The 21,582-nt window shown below is 43.2% G+C and overlaps 1 protein-coding gene across 2 annotated transcripts in view; it reads left to right on the top strand.

Annotated features, from left to right (window-relative positions):
* The first annotated feature begins 336 nt into the window (after nt 1–336).
* LOC148026663 (uncharacterized) overlaps nt 337–21,582 on the top strand; it is a 37,699-nt gene continuing 16,453 nt past the window's right edge. The window contains exons 1-9 of one of the 2 annotated variants that reach the window (XM_087691143.1): nt 337–1,139; nt 1,820–2,897; nt 15,254–15,353; nt 15,452–15,507; nt 15,610–15,673; nt 15,783–15,842; nt 15,929–15,987; nt 16,069–16,153; nt 16,249–16,311. In XM_087691143.1, coding sequence (XP_087547269.1) covers nt 890–1,139; nt 1,820–2,897; nt 15,254–15,353; nt 15,452–15,507; nt 15,610–15,673; nt 15,783–15,842; nt 15,929–15,987; nt 16,069–16,153; nt 16,249–16,311 — 1,815 coding nt within the window. In that variant the 5' untranslated portion in view covers nt 337–889. The remainder of the gene's footprint in view (nt 1,140–1,819; nt 2,898–15,253; nt 15,354–15,451; nt 15,508–15,609; nt 15,674–15,782; nt 15,843–15,928; nt 15,988–16,068; nt 16,154–16,248; nt 16,312–21,582) is intronic. The other variant, XM_087691142.1, reaches the window with a different exon arrangement.

The raw sequence follows: 21,582 nt of genomic DNA, 5'->3' as shown, positions 1-21,582 counted from the left end.
GTTATTTATTTATTACAAGAAGTAGGTTTGAAATTTCTAAGGTAGAATTAATAGGGAATATGTTGCTTGTGTGTGTGGAGAGAGAGAGAGAGAGAGAGATTTATTAACGTCTCTCTAAAAGGCCATAATGGCCTATGAGACCATAACCAATACAATTGGTATCATCATCTCTCATGAGAGGAGAAGAGAGAAAATTTATGTGTAGGTCTACATGGTAGATTGGAACGAGAAGTATGGAAAAATTGAAAAAACATGGAAAAATTAAGTTAAAAAAGATTAAAAAGAGTGTAGAGTATCTCCTCCTGAGTCTATCAAATCCACCAAGAGTTTAAGCACCATCATTTTAATGACCTCTGTTTGTGTGGGTCCTAGAGTGGAGTGCTAATACTCATTGCTCAAGGTTTAAGAGTTGCTCTTTAGCAGCATGCTCTGCGTCTGTCTACCTAGTTCACGCAGCTGACTTGGTTGGCAATCGGGAAGAGAGAGGAGAGATATGGAGGCGCATATTCGTTCGCTTCGCGGTCGACCTGTGACCAGGGACGTGGCGGGCCTGTGTGGCCTCGTGTGACAAGGCCCGTGAATGATCTTCGACGAATCAATAGCCTACTTCGCGACCTGACGACCATGAAGACGCACGCATCCACGTGGAGGACGAATACATGCTCCAAATGTCTCGAATTCTGCATAAGAGGTTGTGGTGCGGGTGAAGAAGACAGTCAATAGCTTCTCGCTGCGCACAATCTTCTCACGAGCCAGGTTCTTGTTACTGCCAAGGGCCGCAGGAGTTAGGGCTTTTCTTGAGAGCCTTCTCGGTTAGTTCTGTTTTCCTCTCGAACAGTCGAAGCGTCAAAAGAAGCAGAAGATCAAAGAAGAAGAACAGGTAAGAAGAATGGCCGTGAACCTCGTATCTTCACAGCCGATTCTGCCCGATCATCACATCAACCATTCTCATGGAGCTCGATGCAAAGCTTCTGTCCCCTCTCATTTGCTCCGCAAGCTCCGTTTGGTTGATCATTCTCAGCCATCAGTTAGCAGAACAGGCAGCCGCTGCAGGAGAAGTTTGCGTTGTGCGGCAGTCACCGGAGGATCTAGAAGAGATGTAGAGAAGCTGATAGCCAAAACTCAGCACCGTCGACCTAGTAAGTTGAGCTCAGACCTTCTCACAAGAAGTTTTGAATAGATTCCCACTAGAATTCCTACACTGTGAATTACAACAACATCATGAGCTTTTGTGAGGGAGGAACTGCATACCTAGCTCCTGAATCACGTCTGCTTGCCAAGCAGAAGCTCATGATGTTCAACATTTTAGGGGAAAACAAGGGCAAAGAGGCCCAGTCAAAAACTTCTGTGTCTGGACGCATGCAGACACAAAGTTTTGGACACTATTATAGGCGACCATTTCTTGAGGTTGAAGAACACTGACAGCGTATTGAGCTTCTGCAATGGAGCTATCACTTACCTGTGAGGTACTCGTGATGTTCATCTTGCCTCTATGATGCTTTGCTTTATCTAGGAAGACAGCCTTTTGTGCTGACTGCAGCTTTGACGAAGAGTCGGAGTTCATCATGTGTTTTGAATACTCTGCTCTATCGGGGATAAAAGCCCCTTGTGCTGGCTTGAGCTTTTGTAAAGCGTTAGACTAGCCCTCTGGTTTTTATGCCCTGTAGTTCAGCAGGACGTTGAGTTTGCTTTTCTGAGAATTGCACTTTCATATGCAGATAACAATAGCCTCAAGTATTTGGAGTGAGAAGAAATATTGGTGTGGTTGGAAAGTTTCTTTTGGCTGCATCTGATGATTGGTAGAACCCTATTGATGCAGGGCACAGGAAAGGAATGACCCCTACCAAATCTGAATTGCTGAACGAATTGCAGGAAGAGGAGGAGACTGAAGAGGATATTGACATGTTAGCTCGGCTTGCTTATCAAGATCCCTCATCATCTAGTCACGATGAGATTGATACCGTTGATCCAGCTGAAAGCCAATTCGCACAAGCTGAAGAAATTCCATCAGATGAAGGTTCGAATGGGTCAACTATTTCTGCAGATGGCAGCATTCGTATTCCAGACCATGTGAAAACAGACCAAGGCTTGATTAGTAGTAATATGTCTCAGGCCACAACTACTGATCTAGAGTCCACAAGCAACAGGCTGTCCACGGTAACAGAAGACGTTGTTTCAGATACAGTAAGTAAAGGCATGGAAACTCAAGAAGTAGTAGTCAATAATGTTATGGAGGGAGTGCAAACTGTTGCAAATACTGCTCGTGAGACCCTAGCCCGAGGGGTCGATGATGCTATCTCAGGGTGTCAAGAGAGGACTAATGAAGCTGAAGCTTCATTGAGTGCTGTTGCAAATGTTGCAATGGATATTGGGTCTGACACAGCAAGAAAATTTCAGGAAACACAGCAGCAGCTCGGAAAGGATGCTGCTGAAGCTGCAGCAGCAGGAAGAAGTCTTTTGGAGGATGCAAGTGAGGTCGTCAGTGGGCAACTTGATCAGGTTCAATCACAAGCAGGGGAAGCTTTGCAAGAAGAAAGTGTGGTACTTGAACAGGGGTATGGTAGATTAAGAAATGAAGCAAACAAGTCACTCAATCAAGTGCAGGATTCTGTTCAGAGAGTAGCGCAGGAATCCACAAAAGCTGCAGAAAGCATTAGGAAGGAGGCATTTGGATTTGGTGAAGTTCTCTTGGATACTGCTATAGAAACTTTTAAGTCCAGTCCGAACCCATTTGATGACAACAAAGGAATCGAACTTCCCAGTGAAAGCCAAGGTTTGAGACAAAATGACCAGCCTACAGGTGAAAGAGAGAAGTCTGAGAAGCCTGAAGAAAACAAACCAAATCCATACACCAGTTTTAAGGTTTTAATAGCAGGCGCTACAGGACGAACTGGCAGGTTTGGTACATCAACACTACATCAATGTTGCATGTCTTTTGATTCCCTCCCCCTGCATTTTCTGATCCTTCCATGTTCCCCCAATTTATTTCAAGTTTTCATGTTCTCATACTAATAAGCCATTAAACATCTAAAGATACATAAGGATTTATAGTTACTGATTTTATGCACTGGGCTGATCTATGGTGTGGATATTATCTGCTTGACTATGTACTATGTTGGTGGTTTATTACCTCTATCTAAAGGTACAGATAGTAGTTGATGGCAGCTTGTGAGTGTTTGCCTGATTTAGAATGTGCAAATGATTGGCTTTTAGATAGTACATGGCTCAACCATGGTCCAGGCTTGAGGTTTAAAACCCCTGGAATCTGTATCAAAGGCATCGTTTAAGGAGGTCTGAAAATTGTGATGGTGGTGCTTTTTCTGGGCCAAAGATGCTGTGATGGTGGTGCTTTTTCTGGGCCAATGGTGCTGTGCGTGATGCTTGGATTTGCTTTTATAGAAATTTAGGTGTGAAAGCCCAAGAAATCATTCCAAATTTATTCTGGTGCTTTCTCTGCACCAAGGAAGCTGAACAGTGAGTCTTACATGTGCCTTTACAGAGGTTTGTATGTGAAAGCGGAAGGACTGATTGGCTTTAAACCCTTCAGCTGAGCATAATAGCTGGCTAAGTCTGCCAATTGTAATAGCTAATCAGATGACTGGATGCTGGAGATGAAGTGTCACGACATTCTATGGGCTAAAGAGCAGTGAGAGGGATGTTGACATAGTTGAGAAGTTTGAGCACAATCTTTGTGTCCCAAGTTTGTAAACATCATCTGAACTCTTGAAGTGCTTGGCCTTTGAAATCTTATTCATAATTTCATGTGGTACCTTGAGTTTGAAGAATCTGTCTGGAGGTGTGCCTTCTAGGTTGGGACTCTACTTTTAATGTTGGCCATAGTCCAGGAAGCTTTACCACACCACTGGCAGCACTGACATAGTGGTCTGTTTCGTAGATAGGATTTGTATATTGGTAAGAGTTTGTGTCTGTAACACATACTGGTGCAGGAGGAGATGATGGTGTCAGAGTGAAGCAATGCGGAAGTGAATGACTGTGACAAAGAGTGAACAGAGAGAGAAGAGAGAGAGAGAGAGAGAGAAAGAGACAGTGAAACACAGAAAATATGCAGTGAAGAATGCTATATCAGGAGGCAGAATTATACATGGGTGCAGAGAATATCTGTGTATGTCTCCACCTCGAGGATCTCGATCTCTGTCAGCCCCAAGAGCAATCTCTGCAGCCAGCAGGCTGAAATTTGTTAGAGACAATGTACAAAGACTGCTGGAAACTCACCCTATTTATAGGTTGAAATAATGCCCATAAATGATCAGGTCGGCTGCTGATGCAGTCGGTGGACTGCTGCTGCAGTCTGATTGCTGCCACGTGGCGTCCGGGGAATGACTCTTAACACCCCCTCTCAGATCCTGGACAAGGTAGTAGATAGAGGGATTTGGAATGTCGGTGAAGTAAAGCCTGGGGAAGTGCCTTCGTAAACAAATCTGCAAGATTGTCTTCGGTCTTACAGTATTCCACATCGATGGTCTCATCCAGAAGCTTCTCCTTGATGAAGTGATACTGGATCTCTATGTGCTTCGTCTGGGCATGGAATACGGGATTTTGTGCCAAGACAATGCAACTCTCATCGTTGCACCACAAAATAGTAGGACGAGTTTGGGGGCAGCCAAGCTTCTCCAACAAACGCCGAAGCCACGTAGTCTCACATGTGGTAGAAGACGCAACTTGATACTTAGGGCTACCGTGGGCTGCTTCTTGCTACTCCAAGAGATAGCACCAGCACCCAAGGTAAAATAATAACATGTAGTAGACCGCCTTTAGTCCACGTCGCCTGCCTAATCCTAATTACTCTAACTTGTAAGAACAAGACCAGAAACATCTATACCTGCTAGATAGGAAATTCCGAGGTCGGAGGCCCTCTTTAGAAACCGAAGTATCCTCCGAGCAGCTTGCCAATGCACCTGTTGAGGTGTACTCATGAACCCAGCCAAGAGACCCACAACAAAACATAGATCAACCTGTGTGTTGAGGTGTTGAGGAGCGAAATCAATGATCCAATCAGCTGACAGTAGTGGGTAGCATCCGCCAAAGGAGAATCTGCGTGTGAAGTGGCCTTTCAGTTCGGATCCATAGGAGTAGAAATGGACTGATAATCCTCCATCTCAAAAGTCACCAAGAGCTCCTGTACATATCTCTATTGAGAGATGAAAATCCCCCTCTGAGACTGATAAATCTCGTGGCCTAAAAAGAAATGGAGAAGTCCTAAATTCGTCATCTCGAACTTTTTAATATAGGACTGCCTTCGTCTTAGCGACCTGTTGGGCATGATTACTTGTAACAATCAAGTCATCAACATACAAACCAAACAACACATGACCACCCTCGGAAGTATGCACATAAAGTTGCGGATCGGCTCTAGAGCGGCGATATCCCAACTTGGCTTAGAGGAATGAATCAATCCTCTCGTTTTCCAAGCACGCGGAGCCTACTTTAGGCCATACAAGGCCTTCTTCAACCTGTAAACCTTTCCATTTGAGGAACCAAAGCCAGGAGGCTGCACTACATAGAGCTCCTCCTTCAAATCACCATTCAAGAAGGCAGACTTCACATCCAATTGAAAGACAAGCCATCTCCTATGACCAACCAAGGCAAGAACAGCACGAATAGTTGCTGTGCGAATCGTTCCCCTACTTCCGTCGTTGGTGGTACGACTCCTTTCGAGGCGTACTTTGGATCAAAGCCCGATGTTTCTTACTTCAAGGTTTTTGGGTATAATGCTTATATTCACATCCCGAAAACACAACGTAACAAATTTGAAGCGACTTCTAGAAGACAGGTGTTTGTGGGCTATAGCTCACAATCTCAAGACTACCGATTGTAGGATCCTGTTAAGCGGGATGTCTACATGATATTCGGTTTGTTGAGGTTCCAGCCCCAGAGGGGGGTGAGGGTCACCCTGTACTTGGAGATCCCAGTGATACCTGGGCCCGACAACTGTTTCTCTAGAGCCTACGTCTCTTAAGGACTCTTCTTCGGATGAGGAGCCTACTTCCCAGCCACTGAATTCACCAATTGGTCCTCCATTGACGATGGACCTTCCAGAAACTTCAGCAGATAAAGAGCGGCGATATTCAGCCTCCTCCTCGTTGGGCCCGTGACATGCTCCGAGATTCAAGGATCGAGGGAATCCCTAAGAAGTGGCAACTGCAGGATGAACCGTAGATGTCATTGTGGTACCAGGCACATACTATGGAGCTTGTTTCCTCTAACTATTGTTTGATGTCTCGTGTTATGCAAGACAAAGAGCCTACATCAGTAAAGGAGGCTTTACAGTCTGATCATTGGCGGAAAGTGATGGAAGCCAAGTTGGAGGCTATTGAGCGGAATGGCACTTGGTACCTTGTGCCTCGTCTCTCTCATAAGAAGGTGATTGATGTCAAATGGGTCTTCAAAACCAAGTCCCATAGTGATGGCTCTTAGGACAAGTAAAAGGCTCGCCTTGTTGCTAAAGATTTTGCATAGCGCCCAGGTGTTGAAGTAGCCATAGTCTTAGCCCATAGACATTGAGGTGTCTGATGATGCTCCATCATGGTATGGGCTATCTTGATTACACTGCGATTCTTCTGCTCCAGAATGCCATTCTTCTGGTGTATGCCACGATCTGCACAAAATCGAGTAAACTCATTAGAAACAAATTCTCCGCCCTCATTTGGTCATAAGGTCTTCAACTTCCGCCCCGATCGGTTCTCCTCAAAGAGCAACCAATCCTTGAAGTTGGAGAAAGCCTCGGACTTCAGCTTCAAGAAATAGACCCATGTCATCTTGTTGTAATCATCTACAATGAGCATGAAATACAAACTCCCTTAAAGGGATTCCGTCCTCATTGGTCCACAAAGATCGGTGGAAATAAGCTCCAAGGGTACTAAAGACCGTCTCGAAGCCTTGCTAGGAACAACATCACGAGTCTGCTTCCCACGGATGCAAGATACACAAGGCTGTTGACTCGCCACAATATCTGGCAAACCTTGAACAAACCTTAGACGCCTTCCGAAGGTATTCACAATTGAGGTGACCAAACAGAGCATGCCAAAGCTCGGAATGAGTTTGAGAGGTAAGAAGAAGAGAAGTCAAGGCAGAAGAAGATTGCAACTTGTAGACTCCATTCTCCTCATAACCTGAAGAAAGAACCGCTCTCGATCCTCGATCAAGAATCCGAAAAGAATCCACATCAAATTCAACCAAGAGGTTGAGGGCACAAATCTTGTGCATCGAGAGAAGATGATATCCCAAAGCCGGCACATAAAGTACCTTAGATGCATGGGCACCACCACGCCTGTCTAGAATAAGATGCATGTTGTTTCGTCCTTGAATAGAAAGAGACGAATTATCTCCAATAAGAATCTGACCATGAGAAGGCCACAAATGAGTAACATCTGTAGAAGGAGGAGTCATGTGCCTAAAGGCACCACTATCAACAATCCACTCCTGAGTAAATGGGGCCGTCAATGCAGCATCAGAAGCCCATAGCGTTGAATCCTCAACCACCTCCAAATGGAGGAAAACAGCTGATGAGGGAGTAGCCACTGCTCCGGAATCCTTTGAAGATTTCTCCTTCTCGGGGCAATCCTTCTTCCAGTGACCTGTTTTGCCACAAATGTGACAAGTAGTCTCCTTGTCTTTGTCCTTCTTAAGATTTGTCTTCCTTCTTATTCTTTTGGTCCTTCCCCTTCTTTTGAGAGGATTGACCAACCAAAGCTTCAGATTTCAAAGCATTGGTTCCTTTCAGTTGCTGCTCTTGGTCCAAGACCATAGGAACCAACCCTTCCCATTGAAGAGTCTCAGACCACCTTGAGGCAATCAAGGCGGAATAAAAACCACTGAAGCGAGGCGGTAACTGAGAAAGAAGAGTTATTGCCATGTCTTCAGAAGTGATCATGTAACGTGTCCACTAGTATCATCCAGGACACGTCTTAGCAGTCCATCGGAAAGGATGTCTAGAAAACTCCGCCCGGCACTCGCATGGAATGTTACGGGTTTTGCGATCTAGGTCTTTCCGCGTCTGCCACGTAACGGAAGTATCCTGGCCGTTCCCACTTAGGATCGACCGGAATTAGGGTTTTCCTGATTGGTCATTATCTAACAGTAACTAGCGTCAGACCCGAGCGAACTACTTTACGCAGAAACGCCAGGTCCGAAGCGGATTCACGTTGCACTTGGTTCAAGGAGAATGGGAAACGAGAGGGATGCAAAGCTCAACCTCTCTGCCATAAGGCATAGTCCCATTCCGTTCCCCTAAAACAACGTAAATCGGGTAAGACGTAACTCTAGGTCATCGTTCTCGTTATTCGTTTTGATGATGATGATCATCCCGCTGTTCTTCGAGATTTTTGAGAAAAGTTCCCGGCTAACCGGGACCACCCAACCGTAGGACGGACCCATGGTCTATCCTCCGCACTTTCCTCGGTTTGTTTTAGTTATGTAATTATCTAACACATTAATTTGACATATAACAATCAGCTTCTTTAATTAATCCTGTTAAGCACTGGTTCCTTCACGTAATCTTATCACGTGACATAGAAAAACAATATCAAGCAAGTTCTTTTTTAACATTTCATCATTTTATCTTTGAAATACAAGGAGTTCCGCCCGTAGGCTTGTCCAAAATCCGCCCGAAGGCTATCCAGTAATCCATAGTGATCACTATTCCAAGCTTCTGCCCGTAGACTAGTATGCGGGCCTCGAGATCCAATCCCGAGTCACGTTAGCCTCTTGTGCAGGACCCGAAAGGCGAGGGATTTACGGCCAGAGCCCCCCCTAGCACCCAAGCGTCCTCCTACTCCAAGTAGAGCTCAGCCTCTCGCGGCGGGTTCGGTCCACGTTCCCGGCGCGGTGAACAACCCTCTTGGTTAGGGTTAGGCAGGTAGTCGGGGGTAACTGAAACTGCCTCTTCCTTCAGGCCTTTAACCTGAAGTATAGGTACTCATTTAATTTGTAATTCATAATTCAAACAGAGCCCTAAAATCTCTAGCAAGCACAAACATCTCCATTAATCAACCGTGTTGTTTGGCAAACTGCTAAGGAAGTGTTCTTTCCTTTTGAGTGTATCAGCACTCGTTTCCAAGGTGTCTTGTAAATTGGCAAGATCCTTTACATTCTGGTGTAGGGCGTACCTTATTAACCCAACTTGGTCAACCCTAAAGTTCCTTAGATATGCTAGTTTCCGGTTTACAACTTTCCTTAATTCGAAGGATATCCAAAAATACGTCCTTTTTCAAGATAACTTGCGTAGGGATCTGCCATCCTTGATGAGGGTTTTTACCCTTTCTCCTTGTGAATTAATCACAAGACTAAATGATTTCGTACTTGCTGCGCAAGTCCTACGATGGAGTAATCCGTTTTAGATCCTTTAAGCTGACGTATGTCGGGCCTAGGGTTTCTTTTTAAGGATCTCGGGGACAGCCCTAGTTCTTTATCTTTACGAATTTGTTTGACCCTACAATAAGGAAAATAGTCAAGCGCTTAGGGTATGAATATTTCTATGTTTAGATTGGTTTGGATAATTTTTGGGAGGTAATATTAATCGTCTTGTCACGGTTTTGCTATCCTTGTGACAATTTACTTCCGTTTTCTTTTCAGATGAACTCATGCCAAATACAACATTTGCCTTGCTAAGATGTGCAATTAGCAAAGATAACTTCCTGGTAATTTGAGCATCGAAAGAAACCTTTTATGAATTTAACCATTTACAATGATTCGTTGCGAAAGGAATAAGACTAATGGTGCAATATATAATTTCTACACCTTTAGGATTTAACTAAAATATACTTCTATAATAAATGGATAATCTCGCTCGTAATTTATAATGCTTGACGCAACTCGAAGGAAACTAAGTTCTATTCATTATCATTCATTCAAATAAGCTAAACTTCTTTATTACAAATAACTCGGACAAATATATCCTATCCCTAACAATTTCTCTTTGCATGATCGACTTAAAACCGAATTAAAAGCCAAGAAGAAAAACCTGGTTTTGGGGTGAGATATCCACATGGATACCGGGAGATGATCCTCCCGCAGCTACACCTTGGACTTTCTTGGGTGGCATCGTAGTTCGAATGTGAGATAGCCTTTTTCTCTTTCTTCTGGAATTCCACCGTTTCTTTGGAAAAAAAAAAGTTTATGGGTGAGTGTGGTTTTGCAACCACAGGAACCCTTGGAGGACTTTGACTTGGGTTAAAGGAATAGAAGGCACTTATTCTCTTTCCTTGCCCTTCCTCTATTCCTTCTCTTTTCTAACTCTTTTACTCCTTTTTTACTCTTCTTTATCTTTTCCTCACCCTCTACTTCACTACTCCCTTTTTTCCTTCACTCCTCCCTACTTCCCTTCCTTATATTTTACTTCACTTCCTTATCCTCTACTTTCCTTCCCTATCTTTTTTCTTTTTCCCACTCTTCCTCCTTCACTCCTTCTTTTCACTTCCTTTACTTTCCCTCCCTATCTTTTATCTCACGGCTACCTTTTTCCTTACGGGATATCATCCGAGGCCATGATGATGATTTGGATTTTGATAATAATGGGGATATGGGGAATTAAGAAAAAGCTTAGGGGTTTGTGGAAATAAAAGAGTTATGAGGGGGACGAAAAAAAGGGTTAAAAGGTTTATAAGGGGGTGAAAAGGGGCTTAGGGAAATAAAACACGGGGGGGGGGGGGGGGGGAGGGGGGGGGGGAGGAGGGGTAAAAAGGGCTTTATGAAAATCCACGGGAAGGCTTTACAACCGGAGTAAAATGGATTTCTGGGGGGATGCAAGGGGAAAGGGGGCTTAAATTCCCGGGGGGGGGGGGGGTGGTGTAAAGACTGCTTGTGTAGGATCCAATGGGAAGGGGGCTTATAAAAGCCCCCTTAGAAGCTTCCTAGAGAAGCTTCTAAGAAGCTTCAGCACGTGGCGACTTGGAGACTTGCTGGCGGTGGCCAAACAAGCCCAGGCGGCGGCGATCAGGATTGGTGGCAGCTGGCACAGCGCGGCTCTCTTCCCCTTCCTCCACACGGCACGGCACGTCACAGTCTTCCTTCCTCCACACAATGATCTTCCCCAGTGTGCCAGCCTCTTCTCTTCCCTCACGTGCACAGCGTCATGGCAGCATCCTTCCGTCTTCATCCCCATCTCTGGCCCGTCGCCTTTTCAGCCTGCGGCCCCTCAATTATATAGGGGAGGGGAGGGGGATCTTCCCTCCCCTGCGTGTCCTCACGCATGCTTCCCCCCCTCATTCCAAGCTCCACCAAGGAGCTTAATTGCTCCTTCTATTTCCCTCCCCCTCCAGCTCGTCAGTCGGCTGGGGGGATAAGGGGGAAGAATTTTTTTTTTTCATTTATCCAATTTTCATTTTCATTTGAGGCAGTTCACGCGTGTATTTCTTTTAGCAAATCGGAATATTACAGATCACGTTCCCTGTGTTTTGAACCTATATCTGAAGCTGCCTTAGCTTGTTGATATGCTCCCGCATGGATGATGACTTGTTGATATTCATAGTCCTCATTTGCACTTCCAAAGAAACTTGCTTCATGACACTCATCCGATTATACATCTGATGCAACTCTAGCCATATCTCCCTAGCTACTGTCAAATGCTCTATATGAGAGAGAACAGCTGTAGTACATGAGAAATAAAAATGAGCGAATGCGTGCATTGAGTTTATCCCAATGTGCCTGAGCCTTTGCCAACTCCGCCTTCTCATTGGAAGAGAGTCTGGACTCGTCTCACGAAGAAGGATTAATAGCCTCTGTAACAAGCTCCGCCAAATCATAGGACTCCAATATGGCAAGCATCATAACCCGCCAGATGTGGTAGTTCTCACCATCGAGCTTTTGATCTGAAGGAAGAGCCGGTAGGACGGGCACCTTCCAGTCCATAATCGCCTGAAACTTTGTCTAGGCCTCAGAAGACATCGTGACCTACAATGCGTGCACAAAACACAAAAAGCAGCCCCCTCTGACTGTGAAAATATAGCTTGCTAGGGCTGAGGTTTGCTCGTCCCGTTCCTTCTTCACCCGCCAGAGGTGATGAAAAGGTGAAATCTGCACTTGAAGACCAAAGAACTCAGCCTTCTTCCTTCTCTAACAGCAAAAACAGCAGCAGCTTCAGCAAATCTTCTCTTTTCTCGCACACCCATGCCCGCCTCAGCCTTGTTTTGATGCGCAGCCCACCTGCTCGCACTTGAACGCTGAAAACGCAGCCTTGTGTCGCACTGAAAACTCCTGTTCAGATAGGTTCACCCTAGGTCAGTCCTTCAATGCTTTGATACCATATCAGAGTGAAGCAATCGGGAAGCGAATGACCGTGACAAAGAGTGAACAGAGAGAGAGAAAGAGATAGTGAAACGCAGAAAATCTGCAGTGTATAAGGATGCAGAATTATACACGGGTGCAGAGAGAATATCTGCATATCTCTCCACCTCAAGGATGTCAATCTCTGTCAGCCCCGAGAGCAATCTCGGCAGTCAGCAGGCTGAAATCTGTCAGAGATAATGTACAAAGACTATTGGAAACTCTGCCAATTTATAGGCTGAAATAATGCCCATAAATGATCAGGTCGGTGCATTAAATGCATCCGACTAATGCAGTTGGACTGCTGCTCACATGGCAGCCTGCCACGTGGCACTGCTGATGTGGTGTCCAAGGAACGACTCTTAGCAGATGGGAACTACAGTTGATAGTACAGATAACAGATCCAATGCTGGGTGATAGTTTACACATCTGAACTTGATTCCTTGTCCTGGAAACATGTCTAAATTGACTCCTTAGCCAGTGAAGAGTGTAGGTGGAGGCAGTTAATTCTCACTTTTTGTTATGGTATTGTGATTATCCTAAGGTGCTTTTGTCACAAGACTGTGACAACTATTATCTTTTTGCTGATTTCTTTATTACTACTTTATTTGGTTTTTCTTTTTGGAAGGATGCCTCTTGAAATCTAAACGCCTGAGTTGCATGGCCAGTATGTGAAATAGACAGGAATGTCTAGTGAGTCAAGATTGGACAGTTAAGGTCCAGTACAAGTCTAGAAGAGACTGATGGCACTGTAGATTGACAAGCTTGGAAGAGACTTGTGAAAGTGTATATGGACAAGTGTGCTAAAGAACTAGCCTGGAAGAAACTAGTTCAAAGTGAAGATGGACAAATCTCTAAGTCCATGTGGGTTCATCAGTGGAAATTCACTTTTAGTTGAGCTACATTACAAATTTGGATGTAGCCATAGTCTGCAAAGATGGTCAGAAGACTAGTGGGATGCAATGGAAGCAACTCCTAAAATTTAGGGAGTTACTATTTTTGGACCTCAGAATCTGTTCGCGTCATTATCTTCGTTTTTGCACGAGGATTAATCCTCTGGTCTGTGCCGTCAAATTTTGAACAGAGGATGGAGAATTTTAGACCGGAAGGCTAGAACAGGAAACACCTTCCAGTGCTGCCCTTTGGCACAAATTTGTGCACTTTCCTCTTTAAAGAGGGGCTAGCATGCAGTTTCTTGGGCCTTTGGGGGCTCATTTGAAGAGGGAAAAAGATGGACAGTTGCTGATGGAGAATTATTGAGACCTTGCCTACCTTGTCTATGATGCACAGAGGGTTGAGCTTGCTCCCTTCTCTCTCTCTCTCTCTCTCTCTCTCTCCCTGACAGTTATGGTTATGCCCCAATCAAGGGCCTTTCTTCTGATTCATGTACAGTTGTGTGGGAATATACTGTTTTTGCATGAGGCAAGAGCCTCCTTTCTCCAGGAACAGGAGCAGTTGTTTGTTGCCCCCAAGCAGGAACAGGTGAGGGTGGTAACCTCACCAAGCAAGTGTCTGAAACAGCACTAAAACAATACTGTTTTTGGACTGTTCAGAGGTTATTTCAGAGCCCAATTGAAGTCAGAATCAAGGGGCACTTGGCACAAATGATGGAGAACAGTGCAGGGAACAATTGATGGAGAACAGTGCAGGGAACAATATGAGCTGAAAACAGGTGTCAAAACAGGTCTGAACCAGTAATTACAGTGGGCTGAAATGGTCAATTCTGCATGCCAAACAGAAGTTTCAGACTTGGGCAGAGTTTCCCCTCCTGGTCAACTTGTTTTGGGTCAGTAATTGTACTGTTATGCTGCCAAATTTCACCCAGAATAGGTGAAAGACAGCCCATTGTACTTTCTCTCTTTTTAAAAATAAAGAAATACTGCAAGGGGCACCTGACTTAGGGGCCAACAGGGTGTCTGTGTGACAACAGGAGCATTCTAGCTTCCTGTTTTTCTTCTTGATTTTGTGTCTTTAAGTTCAGGTAAAGTGGGCGACTGTGAATTGGGTGAAAGCATTTATATATTTTGGTTGTACACTACCGCCCTTTCCAGTGAACAGGCCGGTTATAGTTTTTCAATACTTTGTGGTTTAGACTGCATTTAAAAATGAACTTTGAGCTTATTAGGTGGGTTATGGTAGCATACATGGAGACGGCTAAATTCACTATTCTGGGGACTAGGGGTTTTCCTCTCTATCAGAGACACTATCACACAGCCTCAGCTTTTCTGCTGATTTTGACATCTTCTGGTTCTTGCCTCGCATTTCTTAAAGTAGAGGAATATCTTTTATGCACTTTGGTGAATGTGTTGTAACTATGATAATAAGTGGAAAAGAAACTGTGGGGTGTGGGCTGATAGTTTACTATGCATACTCAGTGCACACTTGGGTTTTCTTGTGAAATCGAATGATCATTCACATTCTTTGTTTCTCTTTTTTTCCCCTCCGTAATGAACTCGTTACCCTAGTGGTAAGCCACTTATTTTATTAACCCATTGACCCGAGTTCAAATCTCTCTTTTTCTACAGCTATAATAAATGACTGCAAAATGTAGGAATTGAACCCAAGGCCTTCTGATCACCACATGTTCAACTTAACCAACTGAGCTACATTTATTTGGTCATAGACTTTGTTTCTTCTATCCTGGTTCTTTTATCTCTAGTGCACTTGTAGGTTTTCTTGTAATATGAATGATCCTTTGCCAAACCTTTCTTCTTGGTCTTTAACTTCAGTGGATGTCTATGTGCTGCTCCATCTTAAGGTAAGGAACTTCCAGGTCTTGCTTCTTTTTACTTACAGGTAAAGACAAAAAATAGATAATGTCCATGGTTGATCTATGCATATATATAGGACTTCTGAACACTGAAAATTCATATGGAGTGTGGTGGATGAAAGTACAGCTATAGTTTTCCTCATAAGCTACTGGTTTCCTTGTAATATTGACAGTGAACTATGCTTGTCTTTTCTGCCTTTGTAGATTGATAGCAGAAAATTTGGTGGAAAAAGGTGCAACTGTGAAAGCTATGGTACGAGATGCTTTCAAAGCACGCTCAATTCCAGAGTTGAAACAGTGTCAGGTAGCATCTAAAAGATGTATTTTAACGTTATGCATTTGAGGATGAATGTTGCAGTATTGGTTATCGTTACATCACTACTTTTAATTGCGCTCTTTCAGGTTGTTGAGGCTGATTTGTACAAGTATGAGACACTGAAAAAAGCAGTGACAGATTGGTGCACTCTTCTTTCCCTCTGTCGTCTAGTTTTTGTGCACCTATTTTGTGGATGTGGATTGAATATGAAGCTGTCATTTGATCTGCTTTACATTCTTTGCAGCAATGTTGTCATCTGTGCAATTGGAGTGAGGTCATTTCCATTCGATCCATTCAATAGTTTTCAGGTTGAGATTTGGCTGTTACCATTTCATGTGCATAGAAATATGTCTTAGTTTATAGGTTTACTTCTCTGAAATCTTCCCCTACTTATTTTGCTGTGCATTTCAAGTATAGGTTGAGTATGAGGGCGTGCTGAATCTAGTTTCAGCAGCAAAGAATAATGGCACAAGGAAGGTGAATTTTCTTTTAAAGTTCAGAATCATGAGGTTATTTATGTTGAAATTTGGAAATTGTTTTGAGTGCTGTTTGATGGCTCACAGTTTGTTCTGATCTCAACGATTGGGGTTACATATTTCCAATTGGTTCCACTCCTGTTTTGGTAAGCTGCACAAGAATTTCAAGCTTTGTATGTAGTGTTAGAGGTTTGTAAGTTGATACCTAATGCAAATTGTGGCTTCAGGAAGAAGCAAGCTGAATTATATCTGCAAAGATCTGGGCTTGATTATACGATTGTTAGACCTGGAGGTCTTACAAACAAAGATAAGGTACATGTTGATGAGACTAAGATGTCATTTTTGCATTTTAAGTTCATTTTTCTGATTTTGTACATCATGCTTACTGGAGTTTTTCTTGTGTGCAGCCTGAACAAGTTCTGATGCAAAGTGCAGATTCTCAGATATTTGGTGGCATTAGTAGACAAAAGGTAGTTTCATTCACTTTACTTTATGGGTGAATATCTGGTTTCTTTGAGATAAGTTGGTAAAAATACCAAAGTCTGATTATCCTATTTTCAATTTGGTTCTGCCACATTCAATGAGATCCTTGAACCACCCAATGTTCGTGGATGCGGGCACATGCAATTGACTACTTTCCTGCCACTTTAACTGTCTTGATGAAGCCTTTCAGGTTGACCTACAATAGGTTTTTTTGACAGTTGAAATTCGAGATTAAGGAAACTGTCTCTACATTGTACCGTAGCCGCTAGAGAGCAACATCTTCTCCAGCCCTTCCTCCCTCTAACCAGCATTGAGTTAGCTGTAGCAGCCCTTTGTTTTGCTGTAACAGATATCTCGTCCCTCTCTTAATGTTGTGCTGTTGAGCCAGACCTGATAGCCTGTGTTTTGCACTGTCAAAGTTTATCTCAGCTTGATGACAACTTCCCCAGCCTTGCACCTGCTTCTTCCTGCTGTTTGTGACATGGAAGGCCCTTTTCCTGGCGATTTCAGTGCTTTTTCAGCCTGTCGCAGGTCCTTTCAGCCTGCCAACTGCTGTGTCTCTGGTGGTCCTGCGTTTTCATCATGTAGGAGTGGTGATGGCTGGATTTTCTTCATAAGAGCAGCTTATGACACCCCTTTCTGCCCTGGAGCTCTTCTGTTTGGTGGACAGCCCCTTCCATCTTCAGGTGTCTTTGTGTTTGTTTGAAATCGCAGTGACATCAGTGACATCCAAGGACTTTCTCATGTCCAGAGGCACTTCGTATGTCAAGAAGCAGTAGGATATGACTGCGTTTTAATGCTGCCATTGCAGGATAGCCTGACTTTTTTGCGTTTGGGAGTAATGCATTATTGGTGGACCTTGCAGTAATTTGGACATCCAACTGGGTTCATGTATTGTCCCTACCTTGGACTCACAGGTTGTACCACACGCCCAAGCGCCACTCCTGACCCTTCAACGCATTAGGGGATGACTTAATCTGTCTCACCTGCAGTTTGTTCTTGCAGCTTGGACTTGGGTCATGGGAGGCTGGTTGTGACACAGTTCGTGTCATCCAGCTAGAGCTACCATATCAGTTGATATCTGACAATTTGCCATTGATTGGCGACTTTCATGGATCCATTCCATGTATCTTGCAGCACATTCATGTGCTCAGGATTGCATGTTGTACTCAAATGGTTGGCATATTGCATCTTTGGAGTTTATCCATGATGGAGGTTGTTGATATTAGAGGATTAGACAAAATTAATGAGATAGTGATAGGGTTCTCAATGAGAGAATTGTGCCTTTTCCTGGGACAGATGCCGGAAAGGGATTGAGCAGCAAAATGCAGATGCTGATGTGGAAAATGGCAGCTCCAGAGCAGGGTGGCCTGTCCAAACAGCAAAATGCAATCATGAGCTGCATCAGAATATGCAAACGTAGATGTGGATGATGTGGACACAAGTGGGCAGAAATCCCGAGTTGTGTGGCAGGTTGGGCAACAGCCAGCTGATGGTGGCGACAGCTCCAGGATCAGTGGGTGATAGCCAGGTAGCTCTAGATGGCAGCACTCAAACCACTCCCGTGAGTAGTATAATCAAGTGCTAGACAGAAAGAGTTCTCGTCTTCAATCTGATGGAGAGAAGATGACTGAAAGTGTGGGACAGAATGAATGAGTGTGTGTGGAATGAGGGGAGTCCATGCCCTATTTATAGGCATAGAGAGTCTCGAATGGCGCCCCAGAATGTGGGTGCCCAGCCCTTTTAGGGGCTGTAAGTGCAAAACTGACATGAATTAATGAAAAGAAATGCAGTTAATGAATGGGTTTCTCAACATTATGAAGATCACGACATTCTTGAATTAATTTTGATATTTTTAGGATCCATTTGAATCTCTTTAAAAGAGATGAGATGCCCAATATAATCTATTTTATGCATGAAGAATTCACTCTTTTTACCATCATCAAGAGTTGATTTTGTCGAAGTAGTTGTAGAACAATCTCCATTTGTTGACGGTGCTCTTTATTCTTGCTAAAAACAATAATATCATTGAAGAAAGTATTGACATATTGTTGATGATGTTTAAAAGTGCACTTCATCATTCGGTTGAAAGTGGTTGGTGCATTAGTTAATCCAAAAGGAACCACTAAGAATTCATAAAGACCAAATGTGTGGAAAGCAGTTTATGTACATCTTGTGGTATAACCCTGTTCTGGTGATAACCACTCTTGAGGTCAATGCAACTGAAAGCCTTTGAGCCTCTTAGATGATCTAAAATGTTGTCAAATCGACTCTTCGTAGTGATCTTGTTGAGGGCTTGATAATAAATGCATATATTAAATGTGTTATTGTTGAGGGTGGCTCACATGGTATGGTGCTATATCAAGAGAACTGCTTGGAATAATATCAATATGGTGGTCTTTTGGCCTTTCTGGGAGAAGTCGATAAGCAAGATTTTTCGAAAAACAATCATTGTACTTTTCTAAGAGTCTAAGTTGCTCTTGGTTTTCATCATTTATGTTCTCTTTCATATCATTGATATAAAGTTTTACTTTTTCAAGAGGCTTGTGAAGAGATTTGCTGTATTGCCCTCCATGGGATAGTAGACCATCTCTAACTTGGAATTTATGATCCAGCTCTTGAATAAAGTGATATTGAACCCTCTATGTGCTTTGTGTGAGCATGAAACATAGGGATTCTCAGCTAAGGCACTTTGGTTGTCCACGTGTAGTTGTGTGGGTCTTGGCAAGAAATAGGCTGACACTAAGCTATACCAAATTGTGAAAGGTCAAAGATGTACTTCTGCTGGGAGATGAAAATGCCATGTGCCATTTGATAGATCTCTAACCAAGGAAGAAAAAGGATCTCAAGGTTTGTCATGTCAAACTCTTGCTGCAAGATGTTAAGAGTCCAATTAACCTCCTATGAGAGGTTGGGGTCAGGATTTGATCAATGGAAGCTACTTTATAAGAAGAATTGTTCAACGCTTTGGTACTGAGTCCTAGGAGTGTTGGGGGTAAAGGTGCCTATGCCTATGTTGCCCTGTATTTGCTTCACACACTACGGCTGCACATGTGTGCACTACAGGTGGTGAATGCCTATCACTGTCACTTTATTCTTTATTCTTTTAGTGACTATTGAATAAGAGAAGGCTGGTCATATATTGTGACTATCGGAGTTTCCACATATGGTGTCTCTCTCTTGCCCTCTTGCTCCATCTACCATATCTTTTGCTTTGCTTTTGCTTCCACTTGTGTGCTTCCACTTGGGCTCTACCTTTCAACTAGTATCAGAGCCAACCATTCGAGGAGCTTTTTCATTCTTTGCTTTAGCCCCGATTCAATGCTTCAGTGTAGGTTTCATGGCAGCCATTGTTTCTTCCTCTTGAGGTATACATTGAGTCTTCCCTTCTCCTGGCTTATTTTAGCTTGCTCTCGGCTTATGGAGGAGCTTCCCAGGGCTTAGCTAAGCATTTTTGAGTGTTTATTGAGCTCAGGAGCAGCCATTCTATCCATTTTGAGTGGATACAGAGCATGTTGTAGAAGTTGTGGAGAGTTGTGTGGCAGCTTGATAGCATTGTCATATTTTGGCCATAGCTTTTGCATACGATATCGGATTCAAGCGTTCTATAGCTAGAAATGAAGAGTGTGACAAGAGCTACAAATCTAAGCACTTATAGAGTTAATTGTGTGCAATTTTCTGTTCTTGTTTCACACAGAACAGTATAGTTTTAGTTTGGACAGCAAATAGTGAATTCCATAATGCATGTTTGATGCTTTGGGGATGCTATTTTGGTGCTTGGATGATATGGTTGTGCTTTGGGATGCTACTTGGATTGTTTAGAGCTTGATTAGCTCAGTTTTGCAAAGGTTTATTGCTGTCATAATAGTTTGTATAGCAAGCATACAATAGTGAGCTTCATGATTTGAATGCCTATTGTGTCTACATGGTATTTTGGGTATACTTCATATCTACGGTAATGTCTAGCATTGATGTATGAGCCTGGATATGCTTATGACATGCTTTGGTACTTGGATTTGAGCTATACTTGATATACTTAGGGCTTTGGTCTGTTACTTATGCGTATTGAAGCCTCATTTGACATTTATGCTCCCGGATGTATTTATGATGTGCTTGGGCTTTTTGGATGCTTTGATGTATATGTCTTGAGCTTTACTTGCTTACTTTGCATTCCAGATTTGCTTTCAGTGGGAGATGCTTGTACTTACTTAGCAGAGCTTGGTTCTTTGAGATAGTGGGACTCTTCGTTCATGTATATGTTCTCTTGTATGCTATTGGATGTAGTTACCTCCACTCGTCTACGGTAATGTCTAGCATTGATGTATGAGCCTGGATATGCTTATGACATGCTTTGGTACTTGGATTTGAGCTATACTTGATATACTTAGGGCTTTGGTCAGTTACTTATGCGTATTGAAGCCTCATTTGACATTTATGCTCCCGGATGTATTTATGATGTGCTTGGGCTTTTTGGATGCTTTGATGTATATGTCTTGAGCTTTACTTGCTTACTTTGCATTCCAGATTTGCTTTCAGTGGGAGATGCTTGTACTTACTTAGCAGAGCTTGGTTCTTTGAGATAGTGGGACTCTTCGTTCATGTATATGTTCTCTTGTATGCTATTGGATGTAGTTACCTCCACTCGTGGGTTGATTTGATTCTGTATGCTTTTAATACCGGCACTTACCTCTGTTAGCAGTTTGTGAGTGATTTATATGCTTATGGGATGTATATGGTTAACTGACACTTTGACACTTGAGTTCATGACAGTCTTTGGTATTGGTGGTCTATTCTTAGTCACTACCAATTGCATTCTTTGTATCCTGGTTGCTACTTGGATATCCTTGGTAGTGGGAGCTTGCCCATGGTTGGATTGATATATACTATTGTTCTTATTTCAGCATTGCTGTAATTACAATTTTTAGTATTGTTTTGGAGAGTAGACATTGTACTTTGGCAATTTATTGCTTGCTGTTGGTGGGTAGCTCGATACTTTGGTATTTTCTCTTGTTTTGCCTTTGTTTTGGTTGAGTTTTGGGGGCTGATTTGCAGTCATTTACAGCAGTCCATTCTCTTGGATTTTACACTGGTATATTGTCATTATGGCTAGTTCTTTGAATGATATTGCTATTTTTTATATTGAAAAGCTTGATGGCACAAATTTCACCTATTGGAAGATACAAATATGGTAGGTATTCGTTCAAAGGAAGCAGGTTAGGCCATTGAAAACCAAGAGTGTAAAGGTTGAAGGTATTGAT

This window comes from Lygodium microphyllum, chromosome 13 (genome assembly GCF_053477565.2).
Source record: "Lygodium microphyllum isolate KBCC chromosome 13, Lygodium_microphyllum_v1.1.10, whole genome shotgun sequence".
In the NCBI taxonomy this organism is placed as follows: domain Eukaryota; kingdom Viridiplantae; phylum Streptophyta; class Polypodiopsida; order Schizaeales; family Lygodiaceae; genus Lygodium; species Lygodium microphyllum.
Note: the sequence above shows the minus strand (reverse complement) of the source record. Positions and strands in the feature narration are given on the sequence as shown.